Below are 26098 nucleotides of genomic sequence, written 5' to 3'. Positions count from 1 at the left end.
CATAATAAATAACACAAAAGAATGCCCTTTTCATGGATTTTATCCCGAACCTATATATATATCTTGGCCAGCGTGTGTGTAGACTGCGCTTTAGCCTCTGCTTCGAAGGCCAATTGTCAGTCGCTCCAGAGAAGCAAAGGAGTCACAAGAAAAACTCGGTCGAACGGGAAGCTGCAATGTCGCCGTGAAAATCGTGCAAAACGGGTTGAAAACCGTCGGGAAAACTTCCATGCGTGTGCGTTTTTCGTGACTAGGCAGCGTGTCTGTGTTGTGAATGTGTGTTATTATTTTTTTCTCTCTCTCTGGTGAGCAATTGGTGTGCAATTAGATTGCGGGACGGTTGAATGTTTTGTACGGGCACGACCGTGGAGGGGGGAAAGAGCATAACACAAATCGATTGAAGGAACGGTTGCAGAACAGAGGCGCACGGCTTTCGGGCGTGTGTTGTTGCGCCGCTGTGTTGTAGGGAAAAGTGTTCGGGGATTGGCTTTGCGTTTTTGTGTTGTGGAAAACACTCACGTGGGATACGGTGGAAATTATCATTTCCGCTGTACGATTTCCTATTCCGATAGCAGGTAGAAGTTGTGCCGTATGTGTGTGTGTGTGTGTGTATGTGTGTTTGATGCGGACTCATCATCATGCTAATGTTGTGTGTTGAATCGGTTCTATTGTGCGCAAAAGCGCAGCATAAGTGTTGTGTAGCCCACCGCCACCCGTTCTTTATGCGGTGTCCACAGTCCGATAATGCTGGTGTTGTACATATTTTCCTCGTGATTCTGGCACGAAAAATCGGAAAATTATTTTATGGAGCCGACTGTAATTTTCTGTCACAGTGTACTAGATGGGACGGAAAAAAGTGGCCACACCAAAATTCCTAAAATTGGGCCTAGCACTAAGCAGAAAAAAAAAGAAACAGCTGAAGGGACAACCTTCTTCTCTAATTCCTCAGCAAATCATCCATGTCGCATGCAAACGAGTCGTGATAAATGAGTTTTTCGGTGCATCCGCCCAGTCTGTTTTTCGCCCTTTTTTGGGAAACCACACGGCGACAAACATCGAAGCTCGAACGATCGGTTTTTTTTCGTCTTTCTTTCTTGCCTCCTTGCGTTCAGTCGAGCGTGTAAAGCGTGCGTGCTGATGCTGGGGACGACGGATTTTCCGAGATTGGCTTGGCCCGCGGTCGTGTGACGCCGCGCCGTATGTGTTTTCTCAAAACCAAACCAAAAAAAAAACCCTCCCTCATATCCCACAACCTCATTCGCTCAACTCGACCATGATATTCGACGTCGAAGGGGCACAACATGTCTTCTCCCTTTTATGTTTTTATTTAACTTTAACCAGCCACACACAAGCGTACACGAAAACACACGTACGGCACCGCGAAGGGCGTGAATGTGTGCGAGATGAAAGATGGGAAGGAAGAAAAGGAAAGGACGCAAGGAGACTGTGCGGGAGAGATGTGGGAGAATGATCCCTTCCCGAAACAAATATTGCATGTGTGTGTGTGTGTATTATGAAGCCGCACACACATTGGGATGTGTTTGTATGTATGCGTGTGTGTGTGTGTGTGTGTTTGTATCCTTTTCTGGCTTGTTGTACCGCATGTGGGATATACACGCGCTTTTCTCCATTTTTGAAGCTACCCAGGAATGGGGTAAATTTGATGGAAAATCTAATTTTCCTTTCTTGCTCAATGGGTAGCGCCACTATCTAAACAACCTCTATGCAAACCCGCATTATGAGTCAGTGTGCAAGACTGAAAAGGTGAAAATTGGAGTTTTGAGACTTTCACAATCTTTCAAAGAAAGCTCCAATAACTTTAGTCAAATAATCAGAAGAAGAATCTAAAAAAGAACATTTTGACTGTCTTGCATTGTGGAGAGGAAAAATATACAGTTATACCATCCTGATTCGACAATGCCAACGGAATATAAAAAAAAAAACAGTCAGAGACAGGAACAAACAAAGTAGAAAAAATGATGCAATATAGTTAAATCAACGGACGGGATAAAAAACGGAGTCGCGTGATTCGAAATTCGGCAAACAAAAGCAAGTTTACTTCTCCCTTTCTGAATGTCCTGAATGAATTACAGCTGTCTTGAAGGGGGAGAGCCGACTTTTACAGCAATGGGGCGAGAAAAAAGAAAATAATAACAGGACTTTACCGAACGTATGCTAAATACAAAGTATTTATTAAATTGACGTGTTCCGCTTCCGCGCTTGCATGTGTTTGTGTGCATGGGGAAATGGAAACGCGTGCAAAAGTCAGTCCTACTTAGATCAGGGCCTGCGGTGGTGGGACAGGATAGGCAAACAGGCAGGGTGGTTAGCACCGGCGCCAAAAATCAATCAGCAAGAAGTTGTTTTTTTTTTCGACTGTCATGAAAGTTCCACTTTATTTATTGTTTCTAGTTTGATTTGCTTCCCTTTTTAATGTGCAATCCCTCTCTCTTTCTTTCTCTTTGTAGTGCTTAAACAATCCAGTGGAAATGTGATTTGTTTCATCCTCACCGCTCCAGCGATATAGCAACCCCGTTCCTTGGCATCCTTTGATGCGCCGGGCGCGAAGAAAAACAGTTTGATTTGGTGCGATTTACAGGAAGCAACAGCAACAACAAAAAAAGGATAAATTATTAAACCCTCCCATCCCTTCCCGCTCGACCCCCCCACTGCTGGGAAGTGTTTCTGTCGGCTTCCGGTACCTCAAATCATCATTGTTGATCGGTGGCGGGATTTTTTTCCCCATTGCCTTTTCCTTCGTTTTTGCCGCATCGTGTGCGCGAGCGTGTGTGTGTGTTATTATTGTTGCAGTGAAAATTTCAAAATCCATCCTGTCCGGCAAATACCTGCCCTCCCAGCCACCTACCGCGGATTGTCCGGCTTTTCTCACCAAGTGTGTGTGTGTGTGTTTGTATGCGTGTATGTGTGAGTGAGAAAACGGGAATGGTTTACGTGCATTCATCATTTTCCGGCGTGGAAAAAGGTGTTGTTTAAATGTTTCTCCCGCCGTGCTAACAACCGTTTGTGTCTGTGATTGGGTGTGTGTGTGTTCCGGAAGTGTACATAAAAAAAGTCGAAGCAATTGCACACGGATAATAATCAACGTGGGAAATTGCAACCGGTTTGGGTGGAAAGCACACAGCAGCAGCAAAAACAACAAAAAAGGCCCGACCAACCAACGCCCCACATGCCCGGCACGGAAGGGAGCAGCGGGTACACAGCAATTGCCCGGGGTCGTTGGGGGTCGCCGAGGGTGAAGGATTAATCCAGCACACCACGCAATCGAAAGCAGCAGCACCAGCAGCAGACGACGACGAAACAGCAGCACAGCGCACGGTGTACAGTAAATAAAACTGCACAATAATTATATCGACCGGAAGCCCGGCGGGCCCGCACGGGACGTACCGATGGTTGCGATGCCGGCAGGATGCATCACCCGGTCGCCGGCTGGTCCTGGTTGTTGGCGTGTTGCAGCGGCACTGCTCATAATTAGCTGTTTATATAATCCGGCAGCAGTCGAAGGTAAGTGCGGAATGATCCTTTCGTGTTCGTGTCAGGGGGAGAGAGAGAAGAAGGTGACCTTTTCCACCAACACACTCGTAAGGAAGCAGATTTGCGAATCACCACGGACCGTATCGAATCATCATCCCATCCCGAATTCCATTTTCCTCCTTTGGACGATTCTGCTCAGCGAGTCTCATTTTCTATTTTAGCAAACAAATCGAACGCTTTGGCAGGTTGGCAACGGTGATAGGGAGGGAAATTGCATATAAAACGATAAACATCCGGTCAAACGCATGCCTGTCACGCCGGAATGCGAACGCCGTGTGGGCCCAATCGATCGCGGCCAAAGTTTTGCATGCCTGGCAAATTCCGTCAATTTCGATGCAAAGCGCGTCACGCGATCTGTCGTGCGACGGGAAAGCCGAGAAAACACACACTGGAAAATCCCCGACCCCCGGCCCTCTTTATCCTCTGCCTTTGGATCATCAGCATGGCTGTGTGCGTGCGGAAAACCGGTCTAATCGACCGCTTTTCTTTCGCCCTGCTGCACGTGTATGTGTGTGTGTGTGTGTATTTGTGCTCGCCCTCTGTATCGAGCCGTCGTGTGTTGTGTCATCCTGCTGAAAATTTCAATGAATTTCCCAAAACCGGACGGATTTTCCAGCCTTTCCTGGGGGGTTGGTTTCGTCCTGCTCGTGTGCCGCCTGCTGTCGTGCTGTCTCATTCCTGCGCTCACGCTGGTTTTTTGGTAGCGACAGGAGGAGAACAGGGAGGGACTGTTTGATGCAGCAAAATGTGTCCTTTCTGTGTTTGATTGCGAGGGAGAGCACCGAAGGGATACACGTAGCGAGTGAAAGAGAGCGAGGGAAAAGAAGAACAAAGGCCGGTCGTCCTTGTTATGCTTTCATCGTCGTGCTGTATTGCTTTCTCTGTTTCTGTTTGAAATGTGTGTTGTTTTATTGCCATCTTGTTTGGAGAGAGGGTTGTGAATTGTTTTCTGGAGAAACCTTTTGGGCAGTCTGTATAGTTTGAAATGATACATCATATTTGAATCGATCTGGTGAAAAATAGGTTATGATAAGAGCCGTACAGCCGTAATGAAAACAGCGGCCAACGGAGTCCAATAGCTATTGGACAACTTCATCATCCATAGGCATTGTGGACGTATTTGCTCAAATAGATTTTAGCCGACAGCATCCTCTTCAATCTATTTGGAAACATTTTTATCATCATTTTGCCACACACACACACACACACACACACACACACACACACACACACACACACACACACACACACACACACACACGCATGTAGGAAACCAGACTGAAATGGGTTCGAAAAACGATTCGATTTCAATCATCAAAAAAGGCCATAGAAGGCAGCGAAGGCATCTTTTCTTTATTACCCATAGCTGCTTCTTGTAACTTCCAGACCGCTCTACCATTAGCTTTGGGCTTGGTTTGAGACCTTCTGCCTTCTTTTTTTTGTTTGGTCCTATTCTCGCTTATCTCGCGCCCGACAAACTTCCAATATCCGGCGGCGCAGCGAACGCTGTCCTCGAACGCTGGGTGTGGAAACGACCTTTCGAGGAAATCGTTACCGAAAGCAAACATTCCCTGCTGTGGGTTACATCGCCGACAAACCCGGAGTGGAAGAGCACGAGAGAGAGGGACAGAGACAGAGAAAGAGCTTCGGCGTCGAAGGTCAACCCTTAAATCTGCATGGACTCTGCGCGACTGTTCGCCGGCGTATATGAGGCGTAGGAAAATTAAGTAACAACTCAGGACAGAGAGAAGGAAAGTGTCCTATGCCGAAAAAAAAGAAGCCCAACGGCCGCCCAGAGTAATGCCGGCAAGACCCTCGAGAAGGGTAGTAGACACACGCCGTGCGGAGTCGTGTGTGTCGTGCCAAAATAGAACTCCAAACTCAGAAAATGTTTTTTTTTACGACCAGCGGCATTTGCTTTGGCCCAAGGACACCAAAAAAAACGCCACTCGTCCTTTCCCAGCGGGCGGGTCATTTCCTCTGCCTAGCACAGAATAGGATCATCGGCGATCGGAATCTCTCGAAATAAAATGAAGAGAGGGGGGAAAAACAAACAAACAAACAGATGCGAATAGGACGGCGGAGGAAAATAAATTTCACTTTCGTCCTTCCTTCCTTCCTTCCTGTCTTGTTGTTGCCATTGGTCTGGGTCCAAATAACTTCTTCGAGTAGGTTGTTTAGTGGTAGGGTATTTTTATGCAAAAATGATACCACCCCCCCTCCTCCCCTCTCCCCCTCGGTTCCATTTACATAGCGAGGGAAAGCGCAAAAGGGCAAAGAGAGGGACTGAAATTTATTAGCCTCGACCCTGAATCGAAGGAGAGAGAAGGTTCGTTGATAAAATCTTGATCGGAATTGAAATGTGCTTTGAACACACACACACACGTATAACGCATTTGCTGATCGGTTTATCGATGGCAGGGCAATGTGTGGTGATGAAGAAATTCAATGGCTGTGGCCAGCGGTCGTTTTGGAACTGCGATAAACTTATGCTTTAGCCGTAGACCCTTCATCCCTTTACATGCTGTGCGTACCTGGGGCCTGAGTGTAATAGATCAGAAATTTGCATTAATTTGTAACGAATGGATGCAGCAAAGGCACGGGAATTTCTGGTAAATATGTGTTAAGAAAAAGGGGAAAAACACACGAGCCGGGAAGATGAATTCGATAAGGAAAAAAAAACAGTTGGAATGGAATATTAAATCGCTATACACAGGCGCATTAAATGGGAATTATTGGAATGTGTTAAATATGTGTGTCAGTTATTCTTGTACTTGTGTTATGAATTCGATCGTCTTCTTAATGCAAAGACAATGGAAATAGTTTGAAAAGAGGGAACGACAACGCAAGGAAGCAAATGCAATTAAACTTTCTGCCGCTCTGAAACTCACGCCCGTGTCCTTACGCAACCCCAAAATGGTCAGCACATGGCAGCAGCAGCATCAGTATTAGTTTTGTTCGTAAGACATTTTTGCATATTTCCTTCACCCTCCCCACGTTCGTGTGCGCTTCCCCGCTTGTGTTCTCTTTGAGTCAACGACGACAACGACTTGTCGTCGGATTAGCAACCGCGGACATGATTTTGCCGCATTAGAGAGCATGCAGATTATGGGCTGAAAGATCAAAGTTCACGGAATGGCACAGCCGGTGAATGAACAAAAAATAAAAGAAGAAACATAAGCCCACTGCTACTGTGACCCGGGCCGGGGTGTGGTGTATCTTATAATGCGCTTTGCGCTGTGTCGCGCTAATCCTTTTCTCAGTCGATTGGGCGTCCTTTATGTCCCGATGGCAACGATGGCGATGATGATGATGATGATGGCGTTATGGAGAGCACCCCGTAACCTAATTTCTCCCGGTAACGGCCGGTTCATGATGGGCCCAGACTCCCGGACAGGCGTGTGATAAATGGACGGAGTGACGGCAACAAACGCCGAGTGTGGCATATTAATTGTGCCGACGATGTGTGTGTGACGCAGCGGGAAAATAAACGGACCAACGGAATGGAGAAAATGTCATACGGAACACGATAGCATCTAGGTTATGTCTTACTTCTTTCTGGCGGACATGATTCTTCTTATCTCTTTATTTATTGTGTGAATCATCGCTAGCAGTTAGTTTGGTCACGAGCTGGAAAGCTGTTTGGAGCTTTTCTTTGTTGAAAGGACATCCCAAGGCAGTCTTCATCATTGCTTAATGGTTTATAGGATACACTAAAGGGGGTACCTACATGGATGGATGTGTATTGAAACTCCGATTCATATTGAGTGTATTGTAAATCCGGAGTCGGCTCCGATCCGACTTGGAGTTGGAGTCATCCGGAGTCGTTCGGAGTTGTCAAGAGTCGTTCGGAGTTGTCTGGAGTCGTTGGAAGTCGTTTGGAGTCGTTTGGAGTTGTCTGCAGTCGTCTGGAGTCATTTAGAGTTGTCTGGAGTCGTCTGGAGTCGTTTGGAGTCATTTAAAGTCGTTCGAAATCGGAGTCATTCGGAGTCGTCTAGTGTGGGTCGGAGTCAAGCAGAATCGGACGACTCCGACTCCATACGACTCCATACGACCCCAGACGAATCAGAACGATTCCAAACGACTCCAAACGATTCCGGGCGACTCCACACGACTTAGAACTACTCCGGACGACTTCGGACGACTTCGACTTCAATCGACTCCGGGTGACTCCGAACGACTCCGAGTATCTCCGGACGACTCCGAACGGCTCCGAACGACTCCGGGCGTCTCCGGACGACTTCGGACGACTCCGGACGACTCCGGACGACTCAGACTCCAAAAGACTGCAAACGACTTCGGACGACTCCGTACGACTCCGGACGACGCCGACTCCAAACGACTCCAAACGACTCCGGGCGACTCCGGGCGACTCCGACTCCAAACCACTCCAAACGACTCCGGCTGACTCCAGACGACTCCGACTCCAACCCACTCCAAACGACTCCAAACGACTCTAGACGACTTAAAACAACTCCGGACGCTTCTGGACTACTCTGGGTGACTTCGGACGACTCCGGACGACTCCTGACGACTCCGGACAACTCCGTACGACTCCGTACGACTCCGGACGACGCCGACACCAAACCACTCCAAACGACTTCGGGCGATTACAGACGACTTAGAACGACTCTGGACGACTTCTGACAACTCCGCCACCAAACGACTCCTGGTGATTCTGAACGACTCCGGATGACTCCAACGGGATCAGAGGCGGACTAACAATACACGGAGTCAGATCGGAGTCTTGGGTGCGCTCCAAAGAGCACATCACTAAACAGGAAGGCGATTATCCTACGACAAGGCAAGCTTACTGGCTTTGTGTGACAAGCTTTGTCAAAGAACAAGCTTCCTCTTTTCTACACCTGTTAGCTGATTCTGAGTTCCATTGGAATGAAAATGATATCAATTTACGGTAGGAAACATCTGACCAAGCCATAACAGAGAAAAATCACTTTCACTCGCAGCCCAAAGATTTACGTCACTTTGCTTTCGTTCCCTTGTACCCAATCGATCATTACCAAATCAACAAAACTGACGTTCCCATGTCACCCAACGAAGACGAACCGCGCGTCAAGTCAAAGGCGCGATTGATGTTGTTTTGCTGTGTTGGGAGGTATCACCTTTTCCCCCCTTGCCGAAGGTGTTGAACCAAAAAAACCGGCCGGTTCCGGCGGTTCGTTGTCGTCGTCGCCGTCGTCACCGACATGCATCAACACCTTTTCGTGTCCTCGGAAGTGGCGTGGTGCGGAAGAGATTTGCAACGGCTTTTCACACTTGGCAGGCAGGCACAGGCACAAGCAACAACGAAAATCGATTCAGCGAGAGTGGTATGACTTCGTTGGTGAAGCAATGGAGAAAGCAGAAGTTCCACCAAACACACAGACACACCGGGCATAACAATACAACAGGAGAGAGAGAGAGAGAGAGATAGAGAGAGTAAAGAACCGCCGGCAGTGCTGAGCGGGAAAAGCTCCCGAAAATGATTTTCTGTGCGGAAAATCTGAAACAACGCCCTAACGCGATTGTGCACCTCCGTTGCCCCACTGCTGGCCTTCCTCACTTCCGTTCTTCTTGAAAAGCAAAAAAAGGAAGAACACAAAACAACACACTCGACTCACCGACGGAATGCTACCTTTTTACCCCAAACCCTCACCCTTCAGCTCACAGAAGGTTGAATGGGAAAATTCGATTCTATGAACGTGTGAAAAGGAAAAGCGTGAACGACCGAGCGAGATGGCACGTCGGATACAGAAAGGAGTGAAAGGCTGCAGAGACACACCGAACACACACACATACCGAGGACGAGGTCGACAACAGCATTTGAATATCAACTCTTTCCGTTTCCGAAAACTCTCTCGCTTTCTCTCTCTCTCTTTCCATTTTGTTTGCTGTCCTTGTTCTGCAAGCACTTCCGCCGTGGTGGTGGTGAGCTCGTGCAGCACGAGAAAGGGATAACTGTTTTGTTTTGGGAAGACAAAACACGTACGTGTGTGTGTGGCAGTCGCCTTTAGGAACGAATTATTATCGTGAAAATTTTGCACTCGGTTGAGACGGAGATGGGAAAGCCCGATGGGGGAATTCTCCATTCTTAACCTGTTCCAGCTATTGTGTTGCGAACTTCAAAAAGAGCGTTGAATTTTAAGGATAAAAAAATTGATGGAAGTTGATTGCGAAATTAGTCGATATTGCATCCGGCTTTGTTTAACGTTTGAGGCTATTGATTTGTTTAAATATTGAAATTAGAAAAGGAGCTTTACAAAACTAACTATTTCATAACACAAAGGAAAACACGCATTTCAAGCTACCATGGCATTTACGCCTTACGAAAGACTTGTCTGAATGTCCTTCTATGCAGGAGCCGCCCGGAAAAACTGCCACAAAAAGTGGGTTTTTCATATATCCTTTACGTAAATGAAGTCATGGAATGTGTCCATTCCCGCGCCAGGCGGCTTCTCTTTTCATCCTTTGACTTCCCATTTTGCAGCGTGGGGAAAAGCCAAAACGATGACGGAATGATACTCCGATGCTCCGATGCGAAATAATGGCAAAAAGCAGCACCCAAGTCAAGACCTTTTTACCTCACAATTAACAAAAGTCGTCACAGAGAGGAATGGGTGTTAGCTGGAGAGAAAAGGGAAGCGCGATCTTAAAAACCCACCTTCCGGGCTTTTGCAAAGCTCAGCGCAAAAATTATGCCCCCTTCTTGGCCACACCATCGTACCATTCATGTTAGCCAATCTTTGTTTTTCCTGTTCGTGCTTTTTTCCTTGTTGTTTGGTGTATTTAATTCGCAAATTGAAATTGTTTCATTTCGGTTTTGTGTGCTTCTTCAACGAGTTGGGTGTCTCTAAAGTCTCCAAATTGTGCTGCCCTGCTGCTGCGGTGTATTAACCTGCGCCCCTCGGACGAAGGGTTCGACGAAAAAAAGAAAAAGAAAGAGAAAAGGGACGACTTCTAAAATTAGTAATCACGTTTCTTATAGCGATCGTTACTTTGCGAGGTTCATTCCCTGTTTTTTAAATCTTCTTCTTCTTCTGTGTGGGTGTTAAAAAGGACACGGAACTGGAGTTTTTTTTTCTTTGCTTTATTTCTTTGCTTGTACGTGCTTTCTTTGCTTCTCTTTCTCTGTGTGTTGCTTTTATTCATATTGTACTTTTTGCTCTGTTTCGCTTGGAATAATGAAGGGATTTCACTATTTAACTACTGCTTAACGATTCATACTGGTATACTTTTTTGCTTTCGTCCTTCTGTGTGTGTGTGTGTGTGTGTGTGTGTGTGTGTGTGTATTCTGTGCTTTATTTGCCAACTGGCGCTGTGAATGTTAATGGGTTTTTAGTGTTTTATCTTTTGCGAAGCGTTTTGCTTCGCTTGTTGTTTGCAATTCATTTTTTTTGTTTCGTTTTTCCTCCTCTTTGCTTGTTTCATTTTGTACGACAGTGTTTAAAGGTGTTCGATGTAGTTTTCGTTTTATTTTGCACGTCGAAGCTTTTGCTATTTTTTCCGTACCCTAAAGAAATCATTTATTTGAACAAAAATGGAATAATTTCAAGAAAAGCACCAAAACTGATGCTCAACGACCCGGCACAAATCGCTAAAGCGAAGAAAGGCTGGGGGCTGGCTGGGAGGGCTTTTGCAGGTGAAAGTTCATATAAATTCATGCCAACAAATCGTTCCCGAAATTCTATCCCACCTCTCTCTCTCTCTCTCTGGTGGTGGTTGGTGGTTGAGCAGCATCAAGAACATTTCCCCAAAAAGCAACAGTCGCGCGCACACACACACACACACCACCGCAGCAGGATGATTTCCATCCCCTGAAACCAACGGTGCATCGTAATATGCAATATAAAGTGCAATATGTATGATGATGATATGATAAACCGGTTGCACGCTCGTCTGCAGCCATAAAGGGGTTTTTGGGGTTTAGACAAGTTCCCCACGGAAGACAAGCCATCTCCACCATCCTCCTCTCCCCTTTTTTCTTTGCTGCGCTTATTTGTTTCCCACTTTAAAGGAACCTTTTTTCCCTCCCTCTGCACTCGAGCCAAGCGCAAGTGGCATCTTCAAAAGTGGCGTCGTAAATTTCGATCCACGCTTCTTCCACGCTTGATCGAGACACAACCAACGCCCTGCTCGAGTCAGCAGCAAACGTCGCACGCACGAGTGTATGAGTGCGGGGGGGGGGGGGGATCGGAAAGGTTACCGGGGTTTGGCCCTTTTCCATCATCAGCCAGCCAGCCAGCCCGGAGGGATCGATCGGGCGGAGGTTGTTGCTGTTGCTTCCATTCCCAAACCCGTATGCGGGGCGCTAGAAATGCATCACAAGAGTGTCGAGTGCAACATGCACCAGGCGAGGGGATTGGGAGGGGAGCAAAAGTAAAGCAGCAAGATGGAGAAAGTGTTGGTTGAGTAGAAAATATGGCTCTTTTTGGTGTGGTGTGCGATGATGATGCGCGTAAGGTAGAACGGCGTAAAGTGTTGCTTTTTATGGTTCGATATTGCATTTCAGCAATCAACATGGAACTGTGTTTTAAATTTTTACATTTTTAAAAGTATCAAGCATAATGTATATAATGCTTCTCCCTCTTTTAAAGCAACCCTTTCGCTTTAAAGCAGACTTGTACGATTCGCCTTCACGGGAAACACAGGACCGGGAGCAGAAAAACCGATTAAAAGTCCTGTGGTTGAAAGTTACTCTTCCTTCGGTAGTTAGTGGCCTAGTTGCTTGTCGAAGTTGCTTGAACAAACCGTAGGGACATCGCAATCGATGCTAGAAAACTCCTCCCCTCGGGTTAGGTCCCGGGTCAAAAGGTCAGAAGAGGCGCGTTGAACACACACCGCGCCGCAGAATAATGATCCAATCGCATTCAAATCACTGCACGATCATCGGGGCGGTTTGGTTTGGGGGAAGGGTGGTGTTAATGGAGAAGAGAGAGAGAGAGAGAGAGAGAGAGAGAGAGAGAGAGAGAGAGAGAGAGAGAGAGAGAGAGAGAGAGAGAGAGAGAGAGAGAGAGAGAGAGAGAGGAAAAGGGTTAAAAGTATTCTGCAGCAGCCTTCCAGGAACAGCAGGAATGTTGGCAGTAGTTGGTGCATGATGGTGCACGTGTACGAGCACTTCATCCCTTTTGGTTCTGTTTAACGCCAACCCTTGCCCCACTTGTTGCCCAGCCAGCGGCCAAATGCCCTCTTTTGCCGGCCAGAAGAATGTGCAGGCATGTCAGGAAAGTTTCAGGACATTATATTAGCAAACGGGGCCCGTTCCCGGAGAGCGTTGAAGAGCGCGGCACAGCACAAGCGGTTGGTCGGGCAATTCGGGCAAATTTCCACAGTTTCAGTTTTTTGAAGAGCGATCGTAATTTATGACCCAGCCAAAATGACTGTTCCGTTTTACAAAATCTGTGTGTTGTTTTGCGGTTGTCGGCGGAAAGGGCGATTCGTTGCAGCAGTGTCGAACTGATTTAGCCGAACCCGAATCGAAACATGCATTCAATGCGTTTCCCAACCACAAACGCTCCCAAACATGGGCCCTCTGCGTTTTGTTGGCGCTTCGCTCGTTTCCGATTTCTAGTTCTAGGCTAGTGTGTGTGTTGTATTGAATGTTTGTTTAGCCTGATAATGAGCATGGCAAGGAGCGACACTTTAATGCATCATTTCGGTTACAGGTCATCAGGGTTTGAAGATTTAATTGAAATTCATCGGGAGTGGCTATAACCCTGCTCGAAGAGACGATGACAAGTTTTCTATTACACTCTCGCTGCATTATTGATGCAATAGATAGTGTGTGATAATCAAATTACGCGATAGTTTTATAATTTTATCTGAATATTTGTATTTCTTTTACTAATTCAGTTACGGTTGCTGTCCCAAATTCCCAACCCAACCTTGCGCGAGCGAGAGACACACCTGAGCATTTATAACGCGTTGTGGGTTTTTTGTCATCATTTCCGCTTCTTTTTTCCCTCTCCCGGGGTACACACATGAAAATTGTGCCCCATAGAACCCACACAAAAAAAGAAGACCAAATCCACCAGGAACGGGTTGAACAACAACGAAAAAAAAGCATTCTCTGGAGGGCCTTTTTTCTCGTTTCCGGGTGGAATAAAAATAATCACATAACGAGAGTGGATGCCTCTCTTTTTTCTTCCATCCGCGACCGTTCGTTCGTTCGTTCGTTTGAAGACCATTTTCCCTTGTCCCCCGTTCTTTTAGGGGGGTTGTTGGGTGGTTTTTTCTTCTGTTGTTGGGTGCCGCCGCCGTTGTGCACTGTGGCGTTGTTGAACGTGTTAGTCACTCTCTCCGCCATTGCTGCTGCTGCTGTTGCTTCCCAAAATGCCGGGCCAGGGCAAACCACTTGACACTCCATCCATAAAGCCGCTCCTCGAGGTCGCGCTTTGCATACACGTTCCCTCCACGGGTTTTTCCCGTGTGTTCTATTGGTTCGTGAGCCAAGCCTTTGATATGCCTGTCGTCGGTGGTGCTGGTGGTGTTGGTGGCGGTTATTGGCGCAATTGGTCGCTAGTGAGGTGGCCCCCAAGTGGCTGGTAGCAGATGGCCCACTACGAAACCATGACAGATTCTCCGCCCGACCGTTCGGTGGTCAAGAAGAGCATTAAACCATCCCAAATGTACAGCAAACGGGGCGGCTAGGAACGGGAGAGACCCCCTGGGGAAGGGTAAGCATTGCCACTTAGTAGTCGTTGTTGCCGCTGCTTCTTTTTGAATACCATTAGGACGACCCTTCTCCCCTTTCTCCCTGCGAGGTTATAGCACAAATATTTGATTATGGTCGTTCTATTCTTAGAACGTTGGCGCATAAATGAAGCATCATCCCGTAACCTACATTCCTTTGCACCATCGCCACCAAGTGCAAGAGTGCTCTGTACCCTTACCCTTCTGTGGTTCGTGCCTATGTGTGTGTGTCTGTATGGGAAATCAGCTTCTGCGATCGCAACAAAGAAGTGAAAAAAGAAGCTCACTCACGCTTGTCATTGCATTTATTCCAACCCGTTACGCAAATCGGCGGTCTTGTGTTCACATGTTCAATAACACCTTCTTCTTCTTGCTTTGTTCTCTTCTTTTTCTTCGCCAACAGCACAACAGAGGCCCAAAATTACGGAACACCCGAAAGATGCGGTCGCGGCGAAAGATGAACCGCTCACACTGAACTGCAAAGCGACGGGAAGGCCACCGCCCGAGTTTATCTGGTACCAGAACGGGGTCCCGCTGTCACCGTCCGATCGGCGTGTAATCCTGCCAGAAGGGTCACTCTTCTTCCTGAGGTAAGGGTTTTGAGCACAAGCACCCAGTGCTGCAAAATGTCACTGTCAATGTCATAAACAAATCTGACTGAAACTAAATCCATATCAGCGTCACGCACTCAATAGTGATAATCAGAGGTGATACTCAAAACGGTTGATGTGACCAATACATACTTCATGGCATTTGTGCTACCATCGCTTGGTCAGTCACTATGTAATGACTTTTTTTTTTACTATGATCAGTTTTGCAAAATGTCACTGACATAGTCATGAAAAATTTCGGCTGAAACAAAATCATGTCAGCGTCACGAGCTCTACTGTGATGATCAGAAGTGATACTCAAAACGGTTGGTGTGTCCATTACATGATTCATGAAACTTATGCGACCATTGCTTGGTCACTCACTATGTCATGACTTTTTTTTCTACTGTGATCAGTTTTGCAAAATGTCATTGATATAGTCATGAAAAATATCGGCTGAAACAAAATCATGTCAGCGTCACGAGCTCTACTGTGATGATCAGAGGCGAGCCTCAAACAGTTAGTGCAACCATCCCATGCTTGGTGACATTGTGTGCAACCAACTATTGGGCAGTCACTTGGTCGCGACATTTTCAGCCGGTGACCATCGTGATGGTCAATGGGAGATATACGGTGCTTGCGAGTGGTTTCAAGAAACATAATAAGCATGTTATCTCGCTCTGTTTGATCCGACGGATAATTAAAACAGACAAAGGGAGAAAGCATGATTATTTTGTTGCTTGAGCCCACACGCCAAGTTTTCCACATTACATTCCAAGAATGTCGTGATTATCATTGGGAGCCCAAGTGAATGATCAAGAGTGAGTGCTAAACAAAATGTCACCAAGCATGTGATTGATCCTCGAACTGTTTGAATCTCACCTCTGATCATCTCAGTTCTGTACGTGAGCTGATTTGAGCTTCGTTTCAGTCACGAGTGTTGGTGACAGAAACAATGACATTTGCAGCACTGCTGACATCCAGAAAAAAAATGATTATACTTGCGTCGGCATTAAGCTAAGCTTGTCAGTCAGAGTATCGCGTTGAACTCAAGAATTCGCATGTCGCGTTCGGCATGTCATATCAGCAATGAACATCAAGCTACCACGGATGCGTTCATTGTTTTCGTTGGTGAAAATCTCGTGATGCTCATCACATTTTGCAGCACTGGTCCCTACGTCTTACTTATTCGCTTCTCATGCTTCCACAGAGTGACGCAAAACAAGCGTGAACAAGATGCGGGCGTCTATCACTGCGAGGCACGGAACTCGGCCGGTGTGGCCATCAGTGAGAATGCAACGCTCCAGATTGCAGGTAAGCTAAACCACGTGCACCACGTGCACTAAACGCCCTCGACGCTAACGGATTGTTTTTGATGTTGCAGTGATGCGGGACGATTTTCGGCTGCTGCCGAAGGATACGGTCGCGCTGGTCGGTGGTCCTGTGGTGCTGAACTGCACGCCACCGCGCGGCATCCCCGAACCGTCCGTGCTGTGGATCAAGGATGGCAAAATACTGGACATCAACGGCAAGCACCACTCGCTGGTCGATTCGGGCAGTTTGCTCATCTCGGAAATTCAACCGAACGACACGGGCAAGTACGAATGCTCGGCGCAGAGCATGGCCGGTACGAAGACGAGTCCGCCGGCGTATCTGAAGGTGCTGGCGCCGCCCACCATCGTCAAAAGTCCGCACGATACGGAGGTGCTCGAGGGGGAAGGGTTTGATTTGCCCTGTGGGCTAACGGGCGATCCGAAGCCGATCGTTACGTGGCGCAAGGAGAGTGGCCGCCTGCCGGAGGGGCGCTCCCGGAAGCTGTTGGACAATACGCTTCGCATTGAGGACGCGCGGCAGGAGGACGAGGGCAAATACTTCTGCGAGGGCCACAACGAAGGTGGCAACGTGACGATATCGGTGTATCTATACGTGTACGAAGCGCCCACGTTTATGGAAGCGCCGGTCGATATGACGGTGCGGGAGGGCGAACCGCTGGTGCTACCGTGTCGGGCGAAGGGACGGCCCGCGGTGCGGATATTCTGGGATCGTATCGACCGCAAGCACGTGGACAATAATGAGCTGCACCAAGCGCAGCGCGATGAAACGGAGCAAGGCGATGGGGGACGGAAAAAGCGTGCGGTTGGATGGGGCTACCCGGAAGGGTTTGCATTCGCACCGGAAGTGGCATCGTTCGTAGCGAATGGGAGCGGCGATGGTGGGATGCGGCGTGGCAACTGGTCGATCAAGATTGAACCCGTGTCGGAGAGGCAACTGCTGCGACAGTATCCCGCGCGCGCATCTGCGTACCGTGCGGACGCGAGCGACAGGAACCGGTTGCTTCTGCGCAGCCGCAGAGACACCGGCGGACCGGAGGACAATCAGCACTCGGAAGGAACGGTGTCGCCGGACGGTTCCACCGGCACTTCGATCGCGTCGACGGCCCATCCACACAGCAGCAGCGACATTGTGTTCGAAGAGAACGGCAGCCTTTCGTTCCGGCAGATCCTCAAGGGCGACGAGGGCTGGTACGCCTGTGCGGCCATCAACGAGGCGGGCAGCATCGTGAAGAAGATCCACATCAAGGTGATGGCGGACGGGGAGGCGCCAGGGCGCGATTCGGGCAGCCTCGAGTACGAGCAGAACCGGTGGGCCAACCAGCAGTTTATCGTGCTGAACAACGTGTTCACCGTGTCGGCCACCTCGATCGGCATCACGTGGGACGTGACGGACAGTACGTCGCGCATGCAGCTGCGCATGTACTACCGGGTCGCGACGAAACCGGTCGACTACTATCTGTACAACTCGACGTTCAGCAGCGTGCTGACGACGAGCAACCTGAAGGAGCTGACGCTGACCGGGCTGCGGCCGTACAGTGAGTATGAAATCTTCGCCAGCATTCCGGAGGGTTTGGACGGCTCGGTGTCGAACATTAGGCGGGGTCGCACGCTCGATGGGCCGCCGACGGCGCCGCCGGTTGATGTGCGGGTCGGTGTGATCAACACCACGGCCGCGTTTGTCCGCTGGTCACCACCGCCGGTGCATCTGCTCAACGGGGAGCTGACGGGCTACAAGGTAAGGATGCTCGATTCAGCGCTTGATGTGTGTACGATAACACAAAACGGTTGACTTTTACAGATTCAAATCAAGTCGAACGCAACCAATAAAGTGTTGGGACAGATGTCGCTCAATTCCTCCACGCAGTCGGTCGTCATCAACAGTCTCACGCCCGGCGCCATGTATATTGCACGCGTTGCCAGTCTAACGGCTGGAGGAATAGGTTGGTTGTGTTGGCTAAAAGAGGAGAAGATCTTATTTGTTTATAAAATGTGTATTTTTTTCTCGTGCGTTTTTACAGGTCCTTACAGCTCGCCAACACCGTTGCACATGGATCCACAAAACATAGTGAGGTAAGAGGGGTTTTTAACGTAATCTTGTATGTAGAAGAGGTTTTATGTAGAAAATACAACCTTTCCTTTGCCCAGATCTGACCCAACACCGAGCTACTGGACCGCCTCGTGGATGTCCGGTACGGCTATCGTCGTGCTGTGCGTCGGGCTGATCAGTGCCGCCGTCTTTGCCATCTTCTGGACGGTGCGCAAGAAGCAGAGCGTGAAAGCCTCCTACCCGGGCCCCTCGGTAACGACAATCATCCCGGACAAGCAGCACACGCTCTGGCTGCACGGCAATACGCTCGTGAAGGCGCCCTCCCACTCACTGGACCCCCCGAGCACGTCCGAGTACGCCGAGCTGACCAACAACACGATGCAATCGCAAACGATGGGCAAGATGATGATGGGCGGTGGAAGCATTCCGCCCGAACCGTACGCCACCGTGACGCTGCAGCGTGGCGGCATGATGACACTCGGCGGGCTGGGCGGTCCGAACGGCGGTGGAATGGGCCCGACACTGTCCGAAGAATCGTGCCTGAAGTGCTCGAACGGCAACAGTCCCACGTCGAGCAACGAGTACAATGCGCCGATGCGGGAACCGATCAACATATCGGACGTGTTGCCGCCGCCGCCGGACCATCCGTATGGCACGTACCGGCCACCGAACAACATGACGATTCGCACCAATCCGGCCGCACTGTCGCCGCAGATGATGCGCAAGAACGGCAACGGGGGCAATCAGGGCAGCCAGGGACAGCCACGATGGGACACGCTTCCGCCACCGATCCCGAGCTTCCCCCAGAACTGGATCCGACCGCATCCGCACCAGCAACAGCAACAGCAGCACCACCATCCGGACATGTACAACAACGTGAACGGGACGGAAAACGATTACGAGAGCGGTTCGGTGCTGTACGAGCAGTGCTACCGAACGGGGCCGCCGTCGAGCGGGGGTGCGAGTGCGGGGGGCGGTAGCGCCATGACCGATCCCATGCTGATCGGGGGCAACATTGAGTTCTTCAGCCAGGCGGGCGAACCGACGGAAGAGTTTTACCGCAACGTGAACCAGGAGTTCTCGGACGATATGGGCTTTGAGCCGGCGAGTCCACCGGCACCGTGCCCGGAATCGGTCCCGTTCAACGGGGGCAAGTATCTCGCGTCGTCCTCAAGCGAGAGCCCCATGATGACGGCCCGGAGACACAACCAGGGCGGTCGGGGCGGCTATGCCGGCCACCACATGCAGATGCAGCACCAGCAGCAGCTCCAGCACCAGCAACAGATGCAGCAGCAGCACCACCAGCAGCAGCAGCAGCAACAGCAGCAGCTCCACGGACAGAACAGTGTTGAGCACAGCTCGGACGATAGCGACTGCGACTGTGGCAACGGTAGCAACGAGGGACGGTGGGTGCCGCGCACGAAACCCCGTTCGCGGAGTCGCTCGAAATCGACCGATCGAAAGTACAACCGGAATCTCATACGATAAGAGAGAAGGGCCGGAGGGATGGGGTATGGGATTGCTTAAGGGCAGCAACGGGGAGGGGTTTTGCGCCCATTCTATTGAGGCTATCTCTCTTTGTTCGTGGCATTTAGGTCTGCGTAGGGTTAGGCGCCAGACGGTTGAATGGCGTTCACAAAGGACACACACGCGCACGTGTGGGTGTGTGTTCAATCATCCTATCATAGAAACGATAACCCCACACTCACTCAAAACACACAAACACACTCTCAAGTACGTATTAACGCCTAGCTATGGCTTTCTCTTCAGTAATTTAACGAGCATTTTAGTCTCTCGTAGCTCTCTTATAGGAGGGGCATAACTCTTCTTAGGAATAACGCTTTTTTCTCATCTTTCCCACTCATTCGCCAACTGCGGGGGGAGCTGTCGGGCTGTATGCGTGCCATCGTCCGACAGGCAGACGTATAACATAACTTCATAAGAGGAGGGTAGTGGTAGTAGTAGTAGCAGCGGTAGAAGAAGCCTGTGGGTGAACGCGTAGTGAAAGCAATCGCGTTACACTACTGCTAAAAGCAATGAAGCATCAAGGAGAGGGATTGCCGAGTAGTGCATTTAAAGTCAGTACCGAGAGAGGGAGAGAGAGATATAGGAAGCTCGAAATATGTCCTTTGCGGTACGATGGGGGTCTCCCTCTTTTGAGGTAAGCGACCGTGCGCATCATCATTATCATCAGCTAGCTTCCAAATAATTAGGTGAAATCGTTGCAGACGATGGTTGCACGTTTGTATGCAATCGCAGGGACAGAGTGGCCGGTGCTGCTGCTGGTTGCTTACTGTAAAAGGCATGTGCATCAGCCATTAACAAGGATAATAACTCATTCAACATGTTTAGCATTACGTTGAACTTTGCTCTTACGTTAGCGTCACACCATCTTCTCATACATAACATTAGCGTTTTATCTTAGAATAGAGTTGAAAGGGAAAAGTAGGGAGAGAGAGAGGGTCAGTTCAAACCGATCGAGTCTGTTACGATCGATCGGTGAAGAGTAATTCCACGTTTTCAATTCTACATATCAATTTCCTTTTTCGGTTGGAGTGCAAAACACACACACAAACACATCCTCATAGCCGTAAGACAGATATGTATTCCCTCGGACAGGTGTATATATTTGCAAAAAATGTCTCTCACACACGCGCGCGCGCCATAGTCATTTTGTGTAAAGTTACCGAAACCAAAGCTACGACGGTGTGCCATACTGGATTGGAAAAGCCATTCGCGCAGCCAAACAAAAACTGATGCATTTTTTGCCTTCCCCCGGCACAAGGGGATCGAATTCATTGCACATTGTATACCACGGAGGGAAAGGAGGAATGGAGCGGAAAGGGGAAATTGTTACTGTTTGGTTGGGGTTTGGTCGAGCGCGAACAAAGCAAAGCGTTAAAGCACAGAAGCGCACTCAACACGTTGTTCCTGAATGATGTCTTTTGTTTTTTTCTATTGGGAGTTGTTACAAATTGACCGAAGGAATATGGGGGAGAAAGGGTAGAGAGTGTTCAATTCCTTTCGCTCCTTGTACAGCTATCCTTTTGCGTGGCCACTGGGCACTACTGGTTGGTGTCCGAGCTTGGGTTCGAGTTCGTTTGTTGTCGTGTTGTCCTCAGTTTCGTCGGTGTTCGTCCGTTCTGGTTTAGTTTCCCAGTTTGCCATTTGGGTGAACATGTTAGGTGTTTACAGAGATGCAACTTAAAAGACAAAGCAAGAAAGCATTTGTACAGCAAAAAAACAACAAACAAACACACTCACATATATCTATATATATACACATTAAAATAATATATATAAATATATATATACACCAACTCAATAATCAGTAGTGCGTAGGGATGATGTGCGCTGCTTAGAGGATAGCGTGATCGAGGCGTCTCCTTCCCGGTTTGTTATAGATCAGCCAAATGAAACAAAACCAAAACTGACACCGAGCGATATCAAGCCACGATTACAAACGAGTAGAAGAAGGGGCAAAAAAATGCAAGAATGGGGAACGAAAATTCGCACTTTCTTCGCAGGTAACATGAAGCAATTCGAAGTGCATATATACATAAAAATGGGGTATAGAGGAGGAGGAGGTAAACAGAAACGTGCATGAGATAAAAAGAGAAAGAATAAGCAAAACAAAACGAAGGGTCCCAAAACACAGAAGCAGAAGCAGCAGCAAAACAAACAAATCAAAAACATATGACACAAAACAAAACAGATCGACCGCAAAGTATAATATAGGGGAGGAAATATTATATCAACTGTGATAATGTAATGAAACAAAACAAAAACACAAACATACAAAGCTAACAAATGAAAAAAAGGGAAATCCGGTGAATAACAAAGGCGCCGCGCAACGCAGCATTAGTTGCGCGCGCAACCGTGGTTTTGTAGCGGCGACGACGACGACGATGGACGCGTTGACTGTGTCGTTTTTCCAGGTGTCGTTCCCACCTTTCCACCACAGAATCGCCCTTCCACAAGCGCACGGGCAGAAAAAAGCTCGCCCACAATCTGATCCCGGTTTTATTTTTCGTCCTTCTCGCGACCACCTCTCCTCACACCAACAGTTCGTTGTTGGTTTGCCGATGAACTTTTGCATGTCGCAAACGAGTTAATATTTTGAACCGATGCGACAAACACACACACACACATCCCCACGCCATTGGAAATTTGTATGCGCATTTCTAAACCGAACGCTGTAAACAACAGAACACATACAGACACACACATACGAGGAAGACGCATTTAGCAACAGCAGAACACAAGCGATAATACCATGCATTACATATATAATAGTATTATATGAATTAATTTACTGCCTTAAACAAAACGTAGCTAATAAACGCGGATTAACTTGCGACGGGGGTAAAAAGCAAGAAAAAGAGGAAGAAAACGCTAAAGAGCAGATGAAAAGATGAGAAGCCCCAAACGGGGGGCACACAAGCGCGCTTGTTGATGTGTAACAAAAGGAAACACGAGAGGAAACAAATGCGAAAAACGAGAAAAAGAAGAAGAATTGATATATTGAAGTTCAATTTTTGGAACAAGTTTCGGACAATTTTGCCTGCACGAAGAGCGAGAAAGAGGGAGGGACGGGAGCGTGAAAGCAAACCACAATACACACCCACACACACACACACAGCGCGCAATCCAACCAAACGTGGGGAAAGGTGTTGAAGAGAAAACGAAATGCGAACCCTAAAAAGGAATAACAAAAAGGAGTGTAAAAGGAAAACAGAAATCAGACAAGAGAACTCAGCAAGGAAAGAAACACTCACACAGAAAACAGACACAAGAAAACAAGTAAACTTGAGAAGACTTATTTTACATCATGATTATTATGATTGATAAGTATATTATTACCAGAAACCCTAGTGGATATATATCGTTGTAGGCCGATATTAGCGATACATAATATGGGACACAGCATAAACGGTTAGAGCCACGCGTGTACCACACGTTCCCCCAGGTGGTTTGGTGAGGGCGAAACAAACTCACATACAACTGTGAGTGAGTGATGAAGCAATCGAATCGGCAGCACAAATATTGAGACAGTAGTAGATATTTGCTTTAGAAAACCGAATCCGAGAAGACGGACTCACGTGCAGGAACGAAGGAAGAAGGAACAAATCAAAAGTAAGCCAACGGAGGAAGGAAGCTCTACATACATAACTACTGCATGCATTTAGCGAAACAAAAAACGAAGAAAAAAGCAAACAAATTCCCTTTAATCTTTAATCCATTAATTATTACCATGCGAAACCAAAACCAGCCAACAAGCAGCAACTATTTATGAACTCTCCTAATCATAGTGGGGCGACATTATACAAAAAAAAACAGCCATACCAACCATTACCGACAATTAAACACGAGGGCATGATAGGGTCATTCGGGGAAGGAAGGGTCATATAAACACACACACACATACATATACGTAGTAGAACCAAACAGTCCTGTAGTTTTCTGACCCGGGTACACTACGGAAGAGAGGGGTCCCTCTGACTCACGGGAATGGGGGGAGCGCCCCCCAGATACGCCCGTCTTCTGTCGGTCCAGTCCATAATCCGATCAGTTTACTAAGGATAGTACTACCTTTTAAGAACGTTGCATAGTCTCCACATAATTCTTACATACCATTCTCTCGCCTCTCTCTCTCTCTCACATTCACTCTAGTCTTGAACGCGCGCATATATTCTCCACACAGCATTTCTCACAAGCACACGTACACAAAGAGACACACAAGAGACACAAAATCGTTATACCATTAAAGCTTTTTTTTGTGGGTGGGGAGGAATTGAATCGACAGAACGAATGTATGTGACGATTTGAAAGTATTTTTTATGTATTTCTTTACTAAAGTATTGCAAGTGTTAGATAATTTTCCGATTTTTTAAATGCTTTATGTACGTGTGTACCACACGGCGTGCTTGTTTGGCTACTTGTTCGTAACCGTTAGACTACGTTAAGCCCTGTTTCATGCATGCCAAAGCCTCCAGTTTCGTTGTTTCTTGTGTTTTGTTGTGCAAGAAAAAGCGTTTGTGCCATGTATTATTTTTACGTACAAATATTTAACTCACTGCCCTTGTGTGTGTGTCTATTTTTGCTTAAAAACGTTCCCGGTCTAGAGCGTCGTTTAGTTGGAGGTAAAACAACAGAAAGCCAAACAAACGTAACGAAAATGCAAAAAACACACACGAGTATAATGATAAAACACAAAGATGAAATGATTCTCAACCAGGGGCCCAACACGAAGTAGTAGAGAAACTATGAAACGGTAGAGAGATAGAGGCGGAAAAGCAAGGAATAAATAGGCTTAACCTCAACAACATCAAACACATAAAACTCAAACAAAACACTCACATAAAAACACATTACAATTATACATCATACTCTAGCGCAAATTTAATCTAATCCCGAACGCAAATTAAAAGACAAGAGCAAAACAGGAAAAAGGCAAATGAAGGAAACATATGAAGAATGAACAAAAAAAGAACATAACCACATAGAAGTAAAGGAAAACAAATCCCAACACTATTCTCCTTCGATATTTATCATTTGTTTTTTCAAACCAAATATTTCGCTTTCTCGAATCCGCTTTTCTCGCGCGCTCGCGTTTTCTCTCTATAATCAATCGAAAAACGAAAAAAATGCAAAAAAAAACACAAGAAGCGAAGAAGGGCTGTACATCCAGGGAAAGAAAAGTAGCAATGAAGCAAACAATCGGATTACAGTAATCGTGATGGTGGTGACGCGAGGAAAAAGAAAACAATGCAAAAAAAGGAGTTATGAAACATATAAAAGCAGAGCCAGTTCACTTTAGATAAGTAGCGATTAACAAAACCAAACGACGTTGAAAAGTAAAACAAGTAGTAGCGTGTAAGGCGAATAAAAAAAAAGGTAGGAACGCAACATGAGAGGAACCAACAAAAACAAAAAGAAAGCAAGAAAATTCACTCAAAAAACAGTCGAAAATAATCAAAGGACGATAAAAGTAACAAGAGGAAGCGAAGGAGAGAACGTGTTTTTGGGCCATAGCGTTCGTTTCGTTTTTATCGTTCTGTTTGGTTGGGGAAGTTGTAGGGGAAGGGGAAGCTAGAGGGAGAGTAACAAATTTCCCGGAACTGCTGTGTAAAATTCTCGTGCACAAGCAAACAAAACAAAGATGGCAAAATTAGACGATAACAGACAACAAAACGCAAACGCAAAAACGTAACGCAACTTTTAGATGATAGTTTTAAACAAACCGAACAAACAGCAAACGCGCAGCAGTAGAAAGGCAAGAAAAGAAGGGTAAATCAAAAAAGAAAAACGATAACCCATCCTCCAGACTCACAGCTCAAAGCACAGCAACAGATCAGACAAGCAAAATGAAGGTAACAGGTCAAAACTACAGCAAACCCTAAAACACTTCAAACCGAAAGAAGCAAAAGGAAGCAAACTGACATGCGAGCGCAGAGAGGGGAGGGAAGCGTCCGATACTATAAACTAACTAATACAGGTGCAGGTTACACAATATTGCTAGTAAACTGGCAGAGAAACAAATCCATGACACAACGGAATCATCAATCCTATCTCTTACAACAAGAACAAAAAAAACGTAACGAAACAAACATAAGTAGAAACCGCAAAGTCGGTGCAACACAACAACCCCCAACACTAAAGTGGTCGAAATAACAAAACAAAAAAAAAACAACAGGGGACGAGCGCATAACAGCCATAGACGGAGGAGAGGAAAGCAAAACAAAAAAAAACATACAAAAAAGGAAACAAAAGTAACTAGTGAAAACTAATAATTGAAGCAAAACAACAAAAAAACAGCATCAACATGAACATATATAGTAATATAAATAAAGAACAAAACAAATGAGCAGGTTAGCAGTTTTCCA

The 26098-nt window shown here is 47.2% G+C and overlaps 1 protein-coding gene across 1 annotated transcript; it reads left to right on the top strand.

Annotated features, from left to right (window-relative positions):
- Nucleotides 1-97: 97 nt before the first annotated feature.
- Nucleotides 98-26076, top strand: LOC120957225 (protein sax-3-like). Its single transcript, XM_040379309.2, has 8 exons — nt 98-575; nt 2469-3522; nt 14645-14831; nt 16042-16145; nt 16216-17900; nt 17964-18105; nt 18184-18235; nt 18311-26076. The coding sequence occupies exons 2-8, from the start codon at nt 3408-3410 to the stop codon at nt 19698-19700; spliced, it is 3675 nt and encodes a 1224-aa protein (XP_040235243.2). The 5' UTR covers nt 98-575; nt 2469-3407; the 3' UTR covers nt 19701-26076.
- Nucleotides 26077-26098: the final 22 nt, after the last annotated feature.

This window comes from Anopheles coluzzii, chromosome 3 (assembly GCF_943734685.1).
Source record: "Anopheles coluzzii chromosome 3, AcolN3, whole genome shotgun sequence".
NCBI classification, from domain to species: Eukaryota; Metazoa; Arthropoda; class Insecta; order Diptera; family Culicidae; genus Anopheles; species Anopheles coluzzii.
This window is presented reverse-complemented; position numbering and strand designations above follow the sequence as displayed.

What these genes read in the sequence shown, in the direction of transcription:
- LOC120957225 (XM_040379309.2), top strand. Translation starts at nt 3,408, where the DNA reads ATGGTTGCGATGCCGGCAGGATGCATCACCCGGTCGCCGGCTGGTCCT. An exon ending in GGGTCACTCTTCTTCCTGAG is followed by an intron (nt 14,832 to 16,041) that starts GTAAGGGTTTTG and finishes ATGCTTCCACAG; the next exon opens with AGTGACGCAAAACAAGCGTG. An exon ending in TGCAACGCTCCAGATTGCAG is followed by an intron (nt 16,146 to 16,215) that starts GTAAGCTAAACC and finishes TTGATGTTGCAG; the next exon opens with TGATGCGGGACGATTTTCGG.